Genomic DNA, 16081 nt, shown 5'->3' on the forward strand with positions numbered 1-16081 from the left:
GTTGGGCCCTGACGAACAACAGGAACCACTCTCCCAGAGGCGGCCCACGGGCGTAATTGTATTACAGCTCGGCAGCATTCTGGGACTCTGGCGGCTCTAGACGACAGGGCATCTGGCCTTTGATACGTTACATCGCGCCCAATAGGTTTAACAGGTGGACGACTCAACTCGTCGACAGTCAGGCAAGTCGGCATCGGTTGGCCGGTTTATCAGACAAAGCGGAGAGCCATGGGACTCGCGAGAGCCAATCGTGGCGTCCGGGACCGGGGGAGGCAGATGGAGGCTCCAGGCCCACCTCGCCGTCATTGCCGGATTTGCCCTTGTCCAGAGGTCCCTTTGGTTGACAACGGCTGACACTGGTTGGTGCTTGGCTGCTGCTTGGTCGGAAGCCGTCCGACTGTGGGGAAAGACACGGCTTGGCGTTGCCCAGCAGGGAGACTCGAGAAAACTCCAGACACTCCAGACACTCCAGATAGACCCCAGCCAGACTCCAGCCAGACTCCAGCAATGGAGACGAGGCTCCAGAAAGCCCACGCAGACTGGGGAAGGAGATTAGCCCATCCCCAAACAGGTGACTCCGATAATCTCCACCTCTTCCACGAGACTCCGAAACATGATTTCCCGGCCGGCTCTGCCCCGACGGTCCTGGTCCGTCTCTCTCAATGGACTCTCGATGGACTTCTCGCTTCGTCGCTTCGTCGTTTGTGCCATCCCGGATCTACCGCATTCGAACTGGCTTCATCCCAGCACCTCTCCCGGCATCCTGGATTCCCCCGGATGAGCGACTTTAATGCGTCTGACTGCATCTGAGTGCAACCTTGGGCCGCTTTTTTAAAAAGCCAAATAAGGTAGATAAGGTGATTTGGGACGCCATGTGGTTGTGACCCGGATCCCGACTCCGAACCTCCAAGATAAACCCTGAAGTTTGAACAAGTCCCAACATGGTACTGCAGATTTCAGGACTCCAGACGGAGCAGCGAAACAGCTCCAGTGCCAATATTGATCGTGTTTCTGCCGATGAGCTCTGCCGCATCCTCAACCGCCAGGATGCCCAAATACCGAAGGCAGTCGAGGCCTGCATCCCTGTCATTGCAGAGGTCGTAGACGTCCTGACTGAGCGCGTGCGCAACGGTGGCAGGGTCTTCTACATCGGAGCCGGGACCAGCGGGAGGTAGGAGAGAAGCCCCCCCCCCTTGTTCACGTCCCGATAATGTACGTGTACGTGTATGTGTAATACGTGTAATTGACACTCCCCCAGGCTGGGCGTCCTCGATGCTTCCGAGATCCCCCCCACGTACTCTGCATCGCCAGATCAGTTCATCGCCCTCATCGCCGGCGGCGACTATGCCCTGCGCAAGGCCAGAGAGGGCGCCGAGGACAGCAGGGAGGGCGCCGTAGCCGACCTGGAGCCCTTCAAGCTCGACCCAGCCGTCGACTCGCTCGTGGGAATCGCCTCGTCTGGCCGTACGCCCTACGTCCTGGGCGGGCTCGAGTACGCAAAGTCGCTCGGCTGCGTCACCATCGGCCTCGTCTGCGTCGAGCCCTCGGCCGTGGCCAGCGAGGGCCATGCCGACTTTGTCATTGCGGCCGTCACGGGGCCCGAGGTGGTGACGGGCAGCACGCGCATGAAGGCTGGCACGGCCACCAAGCTGGTCCTCAACATGATCAGCACCGGCATCATGATCAAGATTGGCAAGACATACGGCAACCTGGTGAGCAGCCGCTTGGCATTGAAAATACCCCAAGATAATTCCCACAGTCGCTGACAGTCGTAGATGATCGATGTCAAGGCCACCAATCTCAAGCTCCAGCAGCGCGCCAAGAACATCCTCCGGTTCGTCGGCGGCAAGGCCTGCACACAATCCGATGAGGAGCTGGAGCAGATCCTCGAGGCCTGTCACGGCAGCGTCAAGCTCGCAGCGGTCACCATCGTCCTCCAGGTGCCTGTCTCCGAAGCCGAGGAGCGCCTGCGCCGCAACGACGGTGTCCTCGCTCGTGTCTTTGAGGAGCATGAGAAGAGTCAGCAGGCCACAGGCCAAGAAAAGCCCAAGAGTGAACTGGTGCTCTGCGTTGATGCCGGCGGGACGAGCTGCAAGGCTGTTGTTATGTCTCCCAATGGGACCAAGAGCTTGGGGATCGCTGGCCCATGCAACGTGTAAGCATACTTCTCCTTTACCACCGTTTCCTGACTGACAATCCCAGGTCCACAATCGGCCTTGAAGCCGCCGTTGCAACCATCTCCAAGGCCGTCCAAGCCGCTCTGGACAGCCACCAAGACACCCAGGGGCAGCCTTTCCAGACCCTCACCTTCAGCCGCGTATGGGTCGGCATGGCAGGCTACGACCGCGCGTCCCTGAAACCCCTCATCGACGCTGCCCTCTCCGAGCTCTTCACACTGCCCCTCGGCAACGGCCTGACCGTCTCCTCCGACATTGACATCCTCCCCGCTGCCCTCTCATCCCAGCCAGACATCCACTCCGCCATCGTCCTCATCGCCGGCACCGGCTCCATCTCCATGAGCTACACACGAGAAGGCCACCCCCACCCCTTCCTCAGGACAGCCCGTGTCGGCGGCTGGGGCCGCCTCATCGGCGACGACGGCTCCGGCTACGCCATCGGCCGCTCCGCCATCCGCAGGACCCTGCGCATGTGCGACCTGCACCGCATGAAGAAGGCCATCGGCGCTGAACCGGCCCCCTTCACGCCCCTGACCCAGGCCGTTCTCGACCACTTCCGCCGTCGGCACCCGGGGTGCACCCCTGAGAGCTTCCTTGACACACTGCTGATCCCCGATGCGTCGACCCACGGGGCGCAGAACGCGGACGTGGCAGTCACCAGGAGCATCGCGTCGGCGGCCGAGGTGGTCCTTTCCATGGCCGGGGACGGCGACGCCGAGGCCGGCGCGATAGTCGACGCTGCGGCGGAGAGCGTCGCCGACCTGGTGGCCCTGCTGGCCGAGGGGCAGGACATCAAGCTGGCGTCCTCGGCCGTGGTGCTGGGCGGAGGCCTGATGGGGAATGAGACGTACAAGGCCAAGGTGCTGGGTGGGATAGAGAGCAAGTGTGGAGGCATAGCGCATGTAGAGCTGGTGCAGGAGCCGGCGCTGGTTGGCGCTCAGAGTCTGCTGGGTAGGGCTGCTTCATAGATGTAGACAAAATGACCAATATCCAACTATTCATAATGCCCCATTTCCAAGTCAACGTGATACAATTTCCAAAAGATGACATGCGACGGGCTAGCAATAGCAACGAAACACCAAAAGAGGAAACATTGTCAACAGCAGCCTCTTCATCTTCCTTGTGGTGAGTGTTACAGGGCGCTGGTGGCCGCGACGCACAACGGTAGACCTCCCACCCGTGTCGTTGTCCGATCAAAGGGTTACAATAACAGGAGCTCCGGAGCTCGAAAGGTGGCATACTAAAGCCGATGCCAATCTGACGGTGTATGCCGCCTGCCCTGAGTTGCTGAGGCCGGTTGTCCATCATCCGCCTCCCCATCCATGCCAGCTGCCACGCCTCGAGGCCAATTCTATGTCGCCTTAGATAGGTTTTCGTCTCAGATAGGCCTATCAGTGACTTAATCCAGGCTGCTGTATGTGGCCATACAGATACGGCCCGCCAAGAAGCAAGGACGGCGCATCCCGTGAAGGTATGGCAATAAAATACCTGTAAAAGGCCTATCGTCAAAGTTGGTTCAGTCACATGAGCCTTGGCCAATAATACACCCATGTTAGAATATTATGCACAAGTACGGATGGGATTGTCGTGGTCCACAGGTCCACTGATGAAGTAACATATCGAATGGCAATGCCAAGCCCGCGATGGTAACATGAACTACTACTCCCGGGGTTAGCCGCGATGTATCGCTAATGGTCCGTCACCCCGGCCCGGGGAAAACAATTGTATCATTCCAACGCCGCTGCTATGCTGAAAATTACAAAACAAAATCGGTGTCGCTAATTGTATGGCGGCTCATTCGGGCTGGCCTTCTGTTCCCGCCTTGATGCCCTCGAGAACGGGCGCCCACTGCCCGCCACCTCTCAGCCGCGCCATCTCGTCGAAACGATCGCCCGCAATCTTGCGGGTGAGAAGCGTGTCCTTGGCCCTCTTGAAACTCTTCCCGTCGCCATTCGTCAGGTAATCCTCGAACCAGGCCTCCTCGTCAGACTCAAAGGGCAGAAACGCCAGGTCCCTCGCGCCAAAGGACGAGTCGCCGCGCTTGTCGCCGAGGACCACGGAGACTAGACGCCGGAACAGTATTTCGTGCGTGCACTCGGATTGCGTGCGGGAGAAGAAGAGCGCCTCGGTGGCGTCTGTTCGTGCCATGGCATCAAAGAGGAGCTCGAGCGCAGACGTCGTGCTGAGGATCGGCTGGACGGTGTAGTAGTATGAAAGAGCGAGGGCGTCGTGCCCTTGGGTGATGAAAGCAGTCAGGATATCGTCGGAAAATTCGGGGATGAGCGATGGGTGCGCAATGTATTCGAGAGCTTTCTGGTGCAGTGTTAGTCGTTGCTTCTCTGAGCCCAAAATTCAAGCGTACCGAGAACTCCTGCTGGTCGAGGTGCCACAGGCCCTTCATCAGAATCTGATAGTTCTTGGGCATGCCAGAAGCTGTAGCAAAGTTGTCGGATGCCAAAGTCCGCGCGTCGGCCTCGTCGAAATCCAAGAGAAGGTAGTAGAGAAGAGAGAACTTGTGGTGCAGCGACATGGTGGCATCGCAGATTTGCTGGTGGAATTGTCGTAGGGCACTGTCCGATTTTGGGGGGTAGAGTTTGCCTGGAAGGTTAAATAATTAGCCTAGCTTCCCATCACCTCATCACAGCTCCACGCACTCTTCGTGAGGCCCAGGGCCTTGGTGACGCGATCGATGAAGAGGACGCCATTGAAAGTCTTGCGAGAGTTCTCTATCTCGGCCTGCAGCTCGCGGTCGTACGGCAGCTGAGCGCCCGCAGGGAACACCTGCTGGAAATCCTGGTAGTCAAACATGCTTGCGTCGTCAATGGATCCGAGTCGATTGAATTATTTTGGCGGGAGTTCACCGTCCTGAAAATGAAGAACCATCATCTTCAACTGTCGAGAGCTGTTGGCTGAACGCGCTGTCACGTGACTCAGCCACCCACAGATGGTGGGGGTTTTGTTCTGGGTTCACCCCTGGAGTGGACGTCAATGTTTACAATGCACCGATCAGGACATTTCCAAACAAAAGAAGCAGTCATTTGTTGGCACAGACGCGGGGCCCGAGACAAGACACCACAACCACCTCCACCTCTTCAAACCTCGATATTTGCGCCCAACTAACCATATAGCCTTGTCTGAAATCGACGGTCGCGATTTCAGCATTTCATCACAGCCTGGACATTTGACAAACGGCCGTCCAGGCAGTAGCGCCGCCATGTCAACCAGGCCAACGCGACGCGCCACTCGGCGCACCGCCGTTATTGATTCAGACGACGAGGACGACCTCTCGAATACCACAGTTACCAAGATCCACGAGGATGCCGAAGACGATTTCACCCCAGAGCCCTCGAGACCTACGAGAAGGACGACGAGGAGCGCCCGCAGCTCAGTAGCACCCGAGCCCGCTCCCGCTCCCGCCACAGCTGCGCCGCGACGCAGAGGACGACCGAGGAAGACACCTACCCCAGCTCCAGAGCCCCAGCCAGAGGAAGCCACTCAGGTTTTTGAAGAAGCAGATCAAACAGCGGATGTGACCATAACATCAGCAGCTGATGTGTCTATCACTTCGGCAGCGGATGTATCAATCGCTTCTGCAGCGGACGTCACCGTGGTCAAGCAGGAAGAGCAGGATCCAATTACACAAATCCAGAATGTTACTCCGCAGAAGGCCACGCCCAAGATGCGCAAAAGCTCTGGCCTCAGAGCCTCCATGGCATCTGCTGCCGGCTTTCTACCACCGACCCCCCAAACCACCGTATCTCCCGACACTCGAGTCCCCGCGACCCCGATGACCGACATGACCTCTACCACTCTGAATACACGGACCCCCTTCGATCCTCAGGCCACTGTCCGCGCGTCGAGGTTCAACGCCAGCATCATGGACAAGCCTCTGGACATCATGCTCAAATCCCGGACTACGACCATCCCTTTCGTAGAGGAGACGGCCCCCAAATCTCGGACGGTGCTCAAGTACCTAATCCTGCAAAACTTCAAGAGTTATGCGGGTCGCCAAGAAGTCGGCCCCTTCCACGCCTCGTTCTCGTCCGTCGTGGGGCCCAACGGCTCCGGCAAGTCCAATGTCATCGACTCACTGCTGTTCGTCTTTGGTTTCAGAGCCAGCAAGATGCGACAGGGCAAGATCTCTGCGCTCATCCACAACTCTGCTGAGTACCCCAACCTGGATTACTGCGAGGTCGCTGTTCATTTCCAAGAAGTTATGGATCAGGTTAGTTCCAATTCGTTTGACAGTGGTATTCCCTGCTAACACTAGTCTAGCCCGGAGGTGGCAGCGAGGTCATCCCCGATTCCGACCTGGTCATTTCGCGCAAGGCCTTCAAGAACAACTCGAGCAAATATTACATTGACGGCAAAGAGTCCAACTTCACCGCTGTTACCACCCTACTGAAGGGTCGCGGTGTCGATCTCGACCACAAGCGTTTCCTCATTCTCCAGGGTGAGGTCGAGTCCATCGCACAGATGAAACCCAAGGCTCCCAACGATCACGACGACGGCCTACTGGAGTATCTTGAGGATATCATTGGCACATCCAAGTACAAGACGCCCATTGAGGAATCTGCGACCGAGGTGGAGACCCTCAACGACATCTGCGCCGAGAAGAATGGTCGCGTGCAGCACGTCGAAAAGGAGAAGAACAGCCTGGAGGACAAGAAGGATAAGGCGTTAGCGTTCATGCGGGACGAGAACGAGCTAGCCACGAAGCAGTCCGCCTTGTACCAGCTGTTCATCCACGAGTGCAACGACAATGTCGCCGTCACCCAGGAGGCCATCAACCAAATGCAGGCTCAGCTTGATGTTGAGCTCGAGAAGCATCACGGCGGTCAGCAGCAGATTAAAGACCTCGAGAAGCAATACGCCAAGGGGAACAAGGACTTTGGAGTGCAGGAGAAGCAGACTCAAGCCCTAGTCAAGGAAATGTCCAAGTTCGAGCAGGAGCGCGTCAAGTTCGACGAGAAGCGCAAGTTCCTTGAGGATAAGAAGAAGAAGCTCGAGAAGACGATGGCCAACGCCGAAAGATCGAGGACCGAAGCCGACGAGACCATTGAGCAGTGCTCTGAGGAGATTGAGATCCGCTCCAACGATGTTGCTGAACTCGAGGAGCAAGTCAAGAGCGAAGAGGCCGAACTTGGAAAGATCCGCGAGGCGCTCAAGGGCAAGACTCAGGAGTTCTCAGACCAGATCGCGGCCAAGCAGAAATCTCTGGAGCCTTGGATAGAGAAGATCAACCAGAAGCAGTCCGCAATCGCAGTTGCCGAGAGTGAGCTGAGCATTCTCCAGGAAAAGGCCAACGCTGGCGCCGTGGCCATCGAGGATCTTCGGGGCAAGATTGCTTCGATTGAGGAGAGCAAGGCTGCCAAGAAAAAGGAGTTCAAGACTTGTAACGCCCAAAAGGCAGAGCTTCTCCAAGAGGCGGAGAAGATGCAGTCTGAGCTCAAAGTGCTGTCTGAGCAGGAGCCTAAGATGCGCTCAAAGATCTCTAACGCCCGCCAGAAAGCCGACGAAGCTCGCTCCAATCTCGCGAGTACCCAGGCCAGGGGCAACGTCTTGACTGCGCTCATGCGTATGAAGGAGTCTGGCCGCATCGACGGCTTCCACGGCCGTCTAGGAAACCTGGGCACCATTGACTCAAAGTACGATGTCGCCATTTCCACTGCTTGCCCTGCACTCGACAACTTTGTGACGGAAACAGTCGATGCTGGACAGCAGTGCATCGAGTACCTTCGCAGGAACAATCTCGGCCGCGGTCAATTCATTTGCCTGGACAAGATGCGGTCGCGCGACCTCTCGTCCATCAAGACCCCAGAGGATGCACCCCGGTTGTTTGACCTCGTCCAGTCCCAGGACAAATTCCGCCCAGCCTTCTACCACGCGCTCCAGGACACTCTTGTTGCGAATGATCTTGCCCAGGCCAACCGCATCGCCTACGGCGCCAGGCGCTGGCGTGTGGTAACCTTGGCCGGCGAGTTGATTGATAAGTCCGGTACCATGTCAGGTGGTGGCACTACGGCCAAGAAGGGATTAATGTCTTCGAAGCAGGTGTCAGATGTGAGTAGGGACCATGTCGTCAAGCTCGAAGAGGACCGGGACACCTGGGAATCCAAGTACCAGGAGTTCCAGGAGTACCAGCGCGAGTGCGAGACACGGCTCAGGGAAATAGAAGATAAAGTTCCTCGCCTCGATACGCAAATGCAGAAGATTGCGCTCGAGCTAGAAAGCTTCACACGCAATCTGGCCGATCTCCAGCGACGCATTAAGGAGGTCAGCAAGGAGCATCAGCCGTCGGCCTCGGACGACAGCCGTGCCGAGTCTCTGCAGAAGGAGATTGCGAAGCTCAACAGAGATGTTGAGAAGCTTCGTGGCGAGACCTCCAGTGCTGAGGAGGAGATCAAGGCCCTCCAGGACAAGATTATGGAGGTTGGTGGTGAAAAGCTTCGTGCGCAGCGCGCCAAGGTCGACGGCATCAAGGAAGAGATTTCTTCCACCCTCGAGGACGTCTCAAACGCTGAAGTTCGAAAGGTCAAGGCCGAGAAGCAAAAGGTCAAGCTTGAGAAAGACCATGCTAAGGCCGGCAAGGAGCTTGCCACGACAGACAAGGACCTCGAGAAGCTTGATCACGATATCAGCAATCAGGGTGAAAAGGCAGAAGAGCTCCGAGCCAGAGTGGAGGAGGCCGAGGAGGTTCTTGCAGCTATCAAGAAGGAGCTCAAGGAAGTCAAGGCAGACCTAGACGAGAGGACGGCCGAGCTCAACGAGACTCGGGCGGTAGAGATTGAGATGCGCAACAAACTCGAGGAGAACCAGAAGGCCCTCATTGAGAATCAGCGACGCCTACGATACTGGGATGAGAAGCTGTCGAAGCTAGTCCTTCACGATATTGAGGACCTCGTTGGCGAACCAGTATCCAGGCCAAAGAAGGCTCCCAAGAAGCCACAGCCTGCCCCTGAAGAGCAATCTGTCGACGGCGAAGACGTGGAAATGGAGGACGCCGACGCTGAGGCAGACGAATCAAACGAGGAAGACCCCAGCGAGTCAGCAGAGGGTGCAAGCACCGAGGATGCTGAGATGGCCGATGCTCAGTCGGAGCAAGAGTTGTCGGAAGACGAGTCCATGCATGACCCCAAGCAGATCCCCCGCTACACTCCGGATGAGCTGGCCGATATGAACAAGGAGAAGCTCAAGGGTGAGATCGCAGCCCTTGAAGAGAAGACACAGAGCGTCAACGTGGATCTCGGTGTCCTGGCAGAATACCGCCGCCGAGTGGAAGAATATGCTTCCAGGGCGTCCGACCTGCAGGCTGCCATCGAGCAGCGCGACTCGGCCAAGAGGCGATGCGACGACCTGCGACGGCTGCGTCTAGAAGGTTTCATGGAGGGTCTTAGTGCCATCTCCCTCCGTCTCAAGGAGATGTATCAGCTCATCACCATGGGCGGCAATGCGGAGCTTGAGCTTGTGGACAGCTTGGACCCCTTCAGTGAAGGCATCCAATTCAGCGTCATGCCACCCAAGAAGAGCTGGAAGAACATCAGCAACCTCTCCGGTGGTGAGAAGACCCTGAGCAGTCTGGCTCTCGTGTTTGCTTTGCATCACTACAAGCCAACTCCTCTGTATGTCATGGACGAGATTGATGCCGCCCTGGATTTCAGAAACGTGAGTAGTCCCTTCAGTGTCTTGCTCAGTCCGTTCAGTCTACTCCACAATAGGCTGCAGTCATACAGACATCATTTCCTCTTCCTTGTCGTGAGACTAATCCCTCTTGCACAGGTCTCGATCGTGGCAAATTACATAAAGGAGCGCACCAAGAACGCTCAGTTCATCGTCATTTCGCTCCGAAACAACATGTTTGAGCTGGCGTCCCGTCTCATTGGCGTATACAAGGTCAACCACATGACCAAGAGCGTCACAATTGAGAACAGGGACTACATCCAGAGGCCAGGCCGGCAGGCGCAACCACAGAACACGCCGAGGCCTGGCACATTGGGTAATGGTGTTAGTGGTCTAACGACAACATTAGCAATGAGGTGATGGGTTAATGAGTGAACAGGTACAATCTGGGTATACTATGACGATGGGATTATGATCATGGGGAGGGCAGTGTGTCTAGCATTGCATGGGCGGGTTTTCGGCGATTCAATTGCTTGTAATTATTTTCTTACGGATGCGATACCTCTGAACCATACCGTTGATATACGCCTCAATTCGGGTCTTGCATATGAGGTGCTAAGATTGTGATTTAAGGAGGGATTCTAGAAGATGTCTTTGGGCCAGCAATACGCGACAATGAAGTTGAATAACCTCGGTCCTTTTTAAAATTTACAAAATTTAACAGGAATAAGGAGAACGAGAAGATTACATGATTCATTTAATACTTGCGAAAATACTTTGTGTTAGCTCTCGTGTTGTTAGTGTTCTGATACACAACCGTGAGCATCTATTGAAGATGACTATGTTGATACTACAAAGATGCTAATTGACAACTACGGAAAGCCAATTCGTCCACACTTTATTCTCTTCTAAATCAGGACCTTGTCAAAATAACTTTGTATCCCCATTGACGCGTTTCCGTCCACTGGGAGTCTTCTAAAATCGGCATCCTGTTCGGGTACAGGGTAGGCGTGTATTTTAGGTGTGAATTTCGTGATTCGCAGTGGTTAGTTATGGAGCTTCCAGACCGAGACGATTGCTGGTATAAATGGCTGGGGTAGATAGAGAATGGCCCAGATGGGCACCAGATTGCTCGTCCCGTCTTTAGTAGCAATTGCTTTAGATAATTGTTCATCGATCTACGAATCATGGTACATCACAGCAGGAAAGTTTCAATGTGAACAGCAATGCCGTTGGATTGTGGAATCAAATGCCTATCGCGCCATGCAGGTTGGTGTGTATCCCATTCCCATGACGTCCTTTCGTCATTCGTCAAATATTTCCCTTCCAATCGCCAAGAGATGCCCTCACACTTAAGCCTTAGGGGTGGTGGGGACAATCTTCTTGCCGTCCTTGTTGTACCTGACCCGGGGAGGGGGGGCACGGTTGCGGCGACCAACGCGCGAACGGACACTGTCGAGATCATGTCAGCTATACAGCCCAAAAACAACGTACCTAACCCGTCGGGAAGGGCCACCGCGTCCTGGGGGATGCAGGCGGCTCCTCCTTGAGGATACAGGTGGGGGAGGGAGTGTTTCCAAAGTACGACCAAGGCTCTTCTGAAGCACATACGCAACCAAGGCGCAGTTGTCACACTCCCAGCTAAGACAACGTACCGGACAATCTTGCCGTGGATGGCGCAAGAGACACAGTACTGCAGCTTCAGGTACATCTTGGGTACGGCGTACTCCGCGTAGACGGAGGCCTCGGAGATGTCACCTATAGCCAGCAAAGTCAGCAATGTTGTTCTTTTCTCTGGGGGATTTTGGAGGGACACTGAGGACGCACGGATAGCAGCAGACTCGACCATGTTGCGGATGGTGAAACGCTTGATGGCCTTGTCCTTGGGGGTGCATCGCGAGCAGTTGCTGCAGCGGATGGGCTTGACGTGGCCGCGGCCCTTCTTGTTGCGGCCGCTGCGAGGATGGTTAGCAAATGTCTAGGCGAAGCGAGGCATCATCGTCGGCTGCCGGGGGAGTAGCGAAGGCTGCGTAGACTCGGGATCGGTCGCGGCATCATTGTCTTCGCAGGCAGCACGGCGGATGCGATATTGGGGGGACAATCGTACTTGTTCTTTCTCTTCTTGACCATCTTGGCGGTGTCTGAGGTATTGATTAGCACAAACGAAGGAAGAAAGGAAGCTCCAAGGTCAGAACATACTGGAGGGGTTAGTGATTAACGAAGGGTTGAAGGTTGCAAAGTGTCTGGCTCCGTCGCGCACCAAGTTCAATGCTCTGCGAATTGGTGGGTCCCACAAGCCCTTGAATTTTTTTGGCAGCAGTGGGGCAGCAGTGAGGGCAGGGCGCAAAAGTTGGTGCACAAAGTCGCAAACTCGCCGGGGAGAACCCTAGTCATGTGACGCTGACAAACCTCTCTGGCCCGCGCACCACGGCCCTCGAAATTTGAGAGAGCCGGCGCCACTGGTGAAAAAGACGATCTTACACCAACCCACCTGCAACATCTGACGATTGCTTAGGACGGCAATACATTTTATTGTCGAGGTATGTCTGAAAGATGTCGCTGCATTGGCTTTTAAAACACTCTTCTACCCTTCGCGACAGTGTCACGATGGTGTTTTCTCTGCTTCCGGCATGAGAGCACGCCGCCGTGATGCTGCTCGTCCCCCATCCTTTTCCCCCGTCACTTTCGCACCACATCACCAAAGAGCTTGAGACCTAACTCTCCCAGCTAGGCAAGATGCAGATCTTCGTCAAGACCCTCACGGGGAAGACTATCACCCTCGAGGTGGAGTCTTCCGACACCATCGACAATGTCAAGTCCAAGATCCAGGACAAGGAGGGCATCCCCCCGGACCAGCAGCGCCTGATCTTCGCTGGCAAGCAGCTCGAGGATGGCCGCACCCTCAGCGACTACAACATCCAGAAGGAGAGCACCCTGCATCTCGTCCTCCGCCTGCGTGGTGGTGGCAAGAAGCGCAAGAAGAAGGTCTACACCACCCCCAAGAAGATCAAGCACAAGCGCAAGAAGACCAAGTTGGCCGTCCTCAAGTACTACAAGGTCGGATCCGATGGTAGCATCGAGCGTCTTCGCCGCGAGTGCCCCTCCGAGACTGTGAGTTTTGCCCATTTTCCGGCTTTTTCAAATGTCGCAATTTGCTAATTTTTGCTGCTAGTGCGGTGCCGGTGTCTTCATGGCCTCCATGCCCGATCGCCAGTACTGTGGCCGCTGCCATCTCACCTACGTTTTCGACAAGCAGTAAACTGCGAACTCTCGCCATGTTTGTTTCGGAAGTGTGATGATGAATGGATGGGCCGGGGGGACGGAATATTCCCACAGGACACGCAAAATTTCGGCGTTGATGTAGCGTAAAGCACATCGGGGTTTCAGGCAATGAAATTCTTCACAAACACTTGACCCTCTTCTGTGACGTTTAAATGCTCTTTTAGTGATGTTCAGACTGCTACATTTTTCCGCTGTTGAGTAAAGGGGGGTGTGCCTCATAATTTGAATCTACTGGAGGTCACTGCATACACCATGTCAGTCTGGGATTTATAATATTCGATAGAACAGAAGACGTATGGCCGCAGATCACGCCTTCGATTTTAGCACAGCATCACCATTAACTTGATACGAGATTGGGGCAAATATTTGTTGCAAAGCCATCGATGTCATTATCGTCTCCCATCTAAACCGACGATTCTATGCCCAGGGCGGCATCTCAAGCTCCGATTAGGGAGCATATTGTACACAAACATGAAGCCACGCCGTGTTCCTTTCGAATGGTTGCCAAATTGAACTAGTAAAAGACACAAGTTGCTCGGAACGCCAAGTGACCCCCTTCTCTCCCTGATATTGTGGCAAAAAAAAGACAAGCGACGACCATATCCTTCAACTCCTGAAGCAAGATAGGAGAAAAAAACAAGACAAGAAAAAGAGTATGCAAGGCGGCATTGACGAACAGGAAGCCGAAGCAGCTCTGAACCGTCAACCCAGTTTGGCCCTCTTGCGCTTGGGCTCTCCCGTGCTGGTCCTCTTGCGCGAGGAGACAGCTGGTGAGACAACGGACCGCTTCTTACCCTTCTTGGGCAAGGTGGCAGCCGTCACCTTACTCTTCTTCACAGACCCCAGCGTCTTGTTCGACTTGTCCTTCTTTCGTTTCTTGTCCTTGGGCTTGCGCTTGGGGACAGGAGGAGAAGAGGCAAACGTGCAGGACGAGGTAGACGAAGAAGATCTGGCTGGCGTTAGCTGCTCACAGCGAGCAGCAGCCTTACCCCCGGGAACGCACACAAGAAGTCGAGGCAGGGCCTCAACCAAAGCCAAGCCCGAGTTTGGGTTCTAAGCATCGTCGGATGACTTGGACTTCTTCTTCTTCTTCTTCTTCTTCTCGCCGTCGACATCAGCATCGACGGCGGCCTCCTCCTCGTCGTCGTCACGCTTGCGCTTCTTCTCCTTGTCCTTCTTATCTTTCTTGTCTTTCTTGTCCTTCTTTTCCTTCTTCTCCTTCTTGGACTTCTTGTCGGTCTTGGCCTCAGCGGCGTCAGCATCTTCCATGTCCTCGTCCTCCTCATTGAGGTCGACACCCTCATCGGCAAGACCACCCATAGCCTCAACGCTGGACTGTGGTTGTTGTGTTAGCAGTGTGCCCGTGACGCGACGGATTAGAGGACTTACCATGACATCGACATTCTTGGCCGGGCGCTTACCCGTGGCGTAGAACTCGAGACGGTCCTCGATCTGCTTCTTCAGGGCGTTACCCCACTTGGTAGAGGGCTCAGAGGCGAAGTAGTCGATACGGCAGGCAATGCTGCACTTGTTGGCAAGGTAGCGCGAGATGCGGCCCTTGTCGCGCGTCGAGGCGCGGCCAATGAAGGTGCTGTGGAAGATCAGACCATACTTGGGGGTGTTGGACTTGGCCTTGAGGGCACGGAAGAGGGCCTTCTCGGCACCGAGGATCTGCAGAGTCGAGGCGGGCATCTTGGCGAGGTTGCTCAGGCCCTGGGCGGCCTCAATCAGACGGGCGGCAACCATGGTACCGACGAGGATCTGAAGGTTGGGGGCGACGTTGTCAAGAACCCTCTCGAGGTTGAGAGCAGTGGTCTTGCGCAGGGTGAAGGCCGCGTTGAGGGGCCGGATGAGGGCATCAATCATGGTGTGGTCCTCGGCAGAGATGTCCATGCCCATGGAGACCTTGGCAGCGTCAATGATGGCCTGGGCCTTCTCGCCGTCCTCGCCGACAATGGCAGCGATCTCGTGCAGGCGGTCGTCGTTCAGGGTCTTCTTGTCGCGAATGGTCTTGACGAGGGAAGCATAGGTGAAGTTGTCGGGCTCAATCTTGTTGAGCTCGGGGAAGTGCCAGCTGTACCACTCACGGAGGCGCATGTAGTTGGTGTTGTTGCTCTTGTCAAGCAGCTCGACAGTCTTGATGGCCTCAATGATACTGCGATCGTTCCGCTTGGGGTCGAACATGATTCTGCCTCGGGAGTAGGCGTGACCGAGACCACGTCCAGCCTGGAGCAGGTCACCGGGGTTGAGTCCATCGATGAGCTTGCCGGCGTGGACACGGATGCCACGCAGGAGCTCAGCAACAACATCGGAGGTGTCGGCTGTCTGGCAAACGACGCCGGGGAAGGCAGCCTTGATGGCTCCGGCAAGGTTCTTCTCGGAGACGCCGAGGTTGATCTGGCTCTTCTTGCCGCTGGTCTTGGGCAGGTTGATCTCGAGGACCTCCTTGAGATAGTCGGGCAACTGACCCTCCGAGATCTCGTTGACGTTTTCGAGGGCTTCCTTCTGGCCGCTGCATGGTCCCTGGGTCAGCATGCAGTCACCGGGAACCGGGAAAATGTTCAAACAAACCGGAAAGGGCTGAAGCTCTGCAGCTTGATCATCTTGCCAAACTTGGAGAGGTCATTGGCCGACTCCTGGCCTTCCTTCGTCTTGAGCCCCACGACATCGGCCTGGTGGACAACCTTGAAGAGGGCATAGCCCACGGGCGCCTCAAAGAGGGCGTAGTCGACTTCGGGCATCGTGGCGGCTTATTCTTGTCTCGTGCGTGCGATGCCGTTCGATACGCGTGCGGGAGGAGGCGGGTTGGGGTGAATTGGGGGAGTTGCGCAGCAAAGGCGTCGTGAGCTTCTGGTCAGGAAGTTTTTTTTTTTCGACTTTTTCACCTCTGCCTCGAAAATTTTGGCTGAGCTCGAGGTTTGCAGAGCGGGCGTGCACGGGCCATGTCAATTGGTACCAGCGTTGGAGACGGTCACGTGTGCGGGGCCACAGCACTGAAAGAG

General features: G+C 55.7%; 5 protein-coding genes across 5 annotated transcripts; 2 read left to right on the top strand and 3 right to left on the bottom strand.

Moving 5' to 3' along the window:
- Nucleotides 1–941: 941 nt before the first annotated feature.
- ACO1O0_007634 (uncharacterized protein) lies at nucleotides 942–3145 on the top strand (the record flags this gene model as incomplete). Its single annotated transcript, XM_083197002.1, has 4 exons — nucleotides 942–1171; nucleotides 1259–1712; nucleotides 1776–2155; nucleotides 2203–3145. 4 exons carry the CDS (start codon nucleotides 942–944, stop codon nucleotides 3143–3145), a joined length of 2007 nt encoding a protein of 668 aa, XP_083048210.1.
- Nucleotides 3146–3971: 826 nt separating this feature from the next.
- On the bottom strand, nucleotides 3972–4985 carry ACO1O0_007635 (nuclear pore complex assembly-domain-containing protein; the record flags this gene model as incomplete). The annotated part of the gene is made up of 3 exons (XM_083197003.1): nucleotides 3972–4490; nucleotides 4540–4775; nucleotides 4832–4985. 3 exons carry the CDS (start codon nucleotides 4983–4985, stop codon nucleotides 3972–3974), a joined length of 909 nt encoding a protein of 302 aa, XP_083048211.1.
- Nucleotides 4986–5391: 406 nt separating this feature from the next.
- SMC4 (condensin subunit SMC4) lies at nucleotides 5392–10217 on the top strand (the record flags this gene model as incomplete). The annotated part of the gene is made up of 4 exons (XM_083197004.1): nucleotides 5392–5565; nucleotides 5659–6402; nucleotides 6453–9842; nucleotides 9957–10217. The coding sequence occupies 4 exons, from the start codon at nucleotides 5392–5394 to the stop codon at nucleotides 10215–10217; spliced, it is 4569 nt and encodes a 1522-aa protein (XP_083048212.1).
- Nucleotides 10218–11149: 932 nt separating this feature from the next.
- On the bottom strand, nucleotides 11150–11927 carry RPS26A (40S ribosomal protein eS26; the record flags this gene model as incomplete). The annotated part of the gene is made up of 4 exons (XM_083197005.1): nucleotides 11150–11249; nucleotides 11453–11555; nucleotides 11625–11752; nucleotides 11905–11927. 4 exons carry the CDS (start codon nucleotides 11925–11927, stop codon nucleotides 11150–11152), a joined length of 354 nt encoding a protein of 117 aa, XP_083048213.1.
- Nucleotides 11928–13781: 1854 nt separating this feature from the next.
- On the bottom strand, nucleotides 13782–15820 carry nop56 (snoRNP complex protein NOP56; the record flags this gene model as incomplete). The annotated part of the gene is made up of 4 exons (XM_083197006.1): nucleotides 13782–14028; nucleotides 14152–14414; nucleotides 14469–15591; nucleotides 15651–15820. The coding sequence occupies 4 exons, from the start codon at nucleotides 15818–15820 to the stop codon at nucleotides 13782–13784; spliced, it is 1803 nt and encodes a 600-aa protein (XP_083048214.1).
- Between the last annotated feature and the right edge of the window lie 261 nt (nucleotides 15821–16081).

The sequence above is a fragment of the Amphichorda felina genome (genome assembly GCF_050947745.1).
Source record: "Amphichorda felina strain 45539 chromosome Unknown scaffold_7, whole genome shotgun sequence".
In the NCBI taxonomy this organism is placed as follows: domain Eukaryota; kingdom Fungi; phylum Ascomycota; class Sordariomycetes; order Hypocreales; family Bionectriaceae; genus Amphichorda; species Amphichorda felina.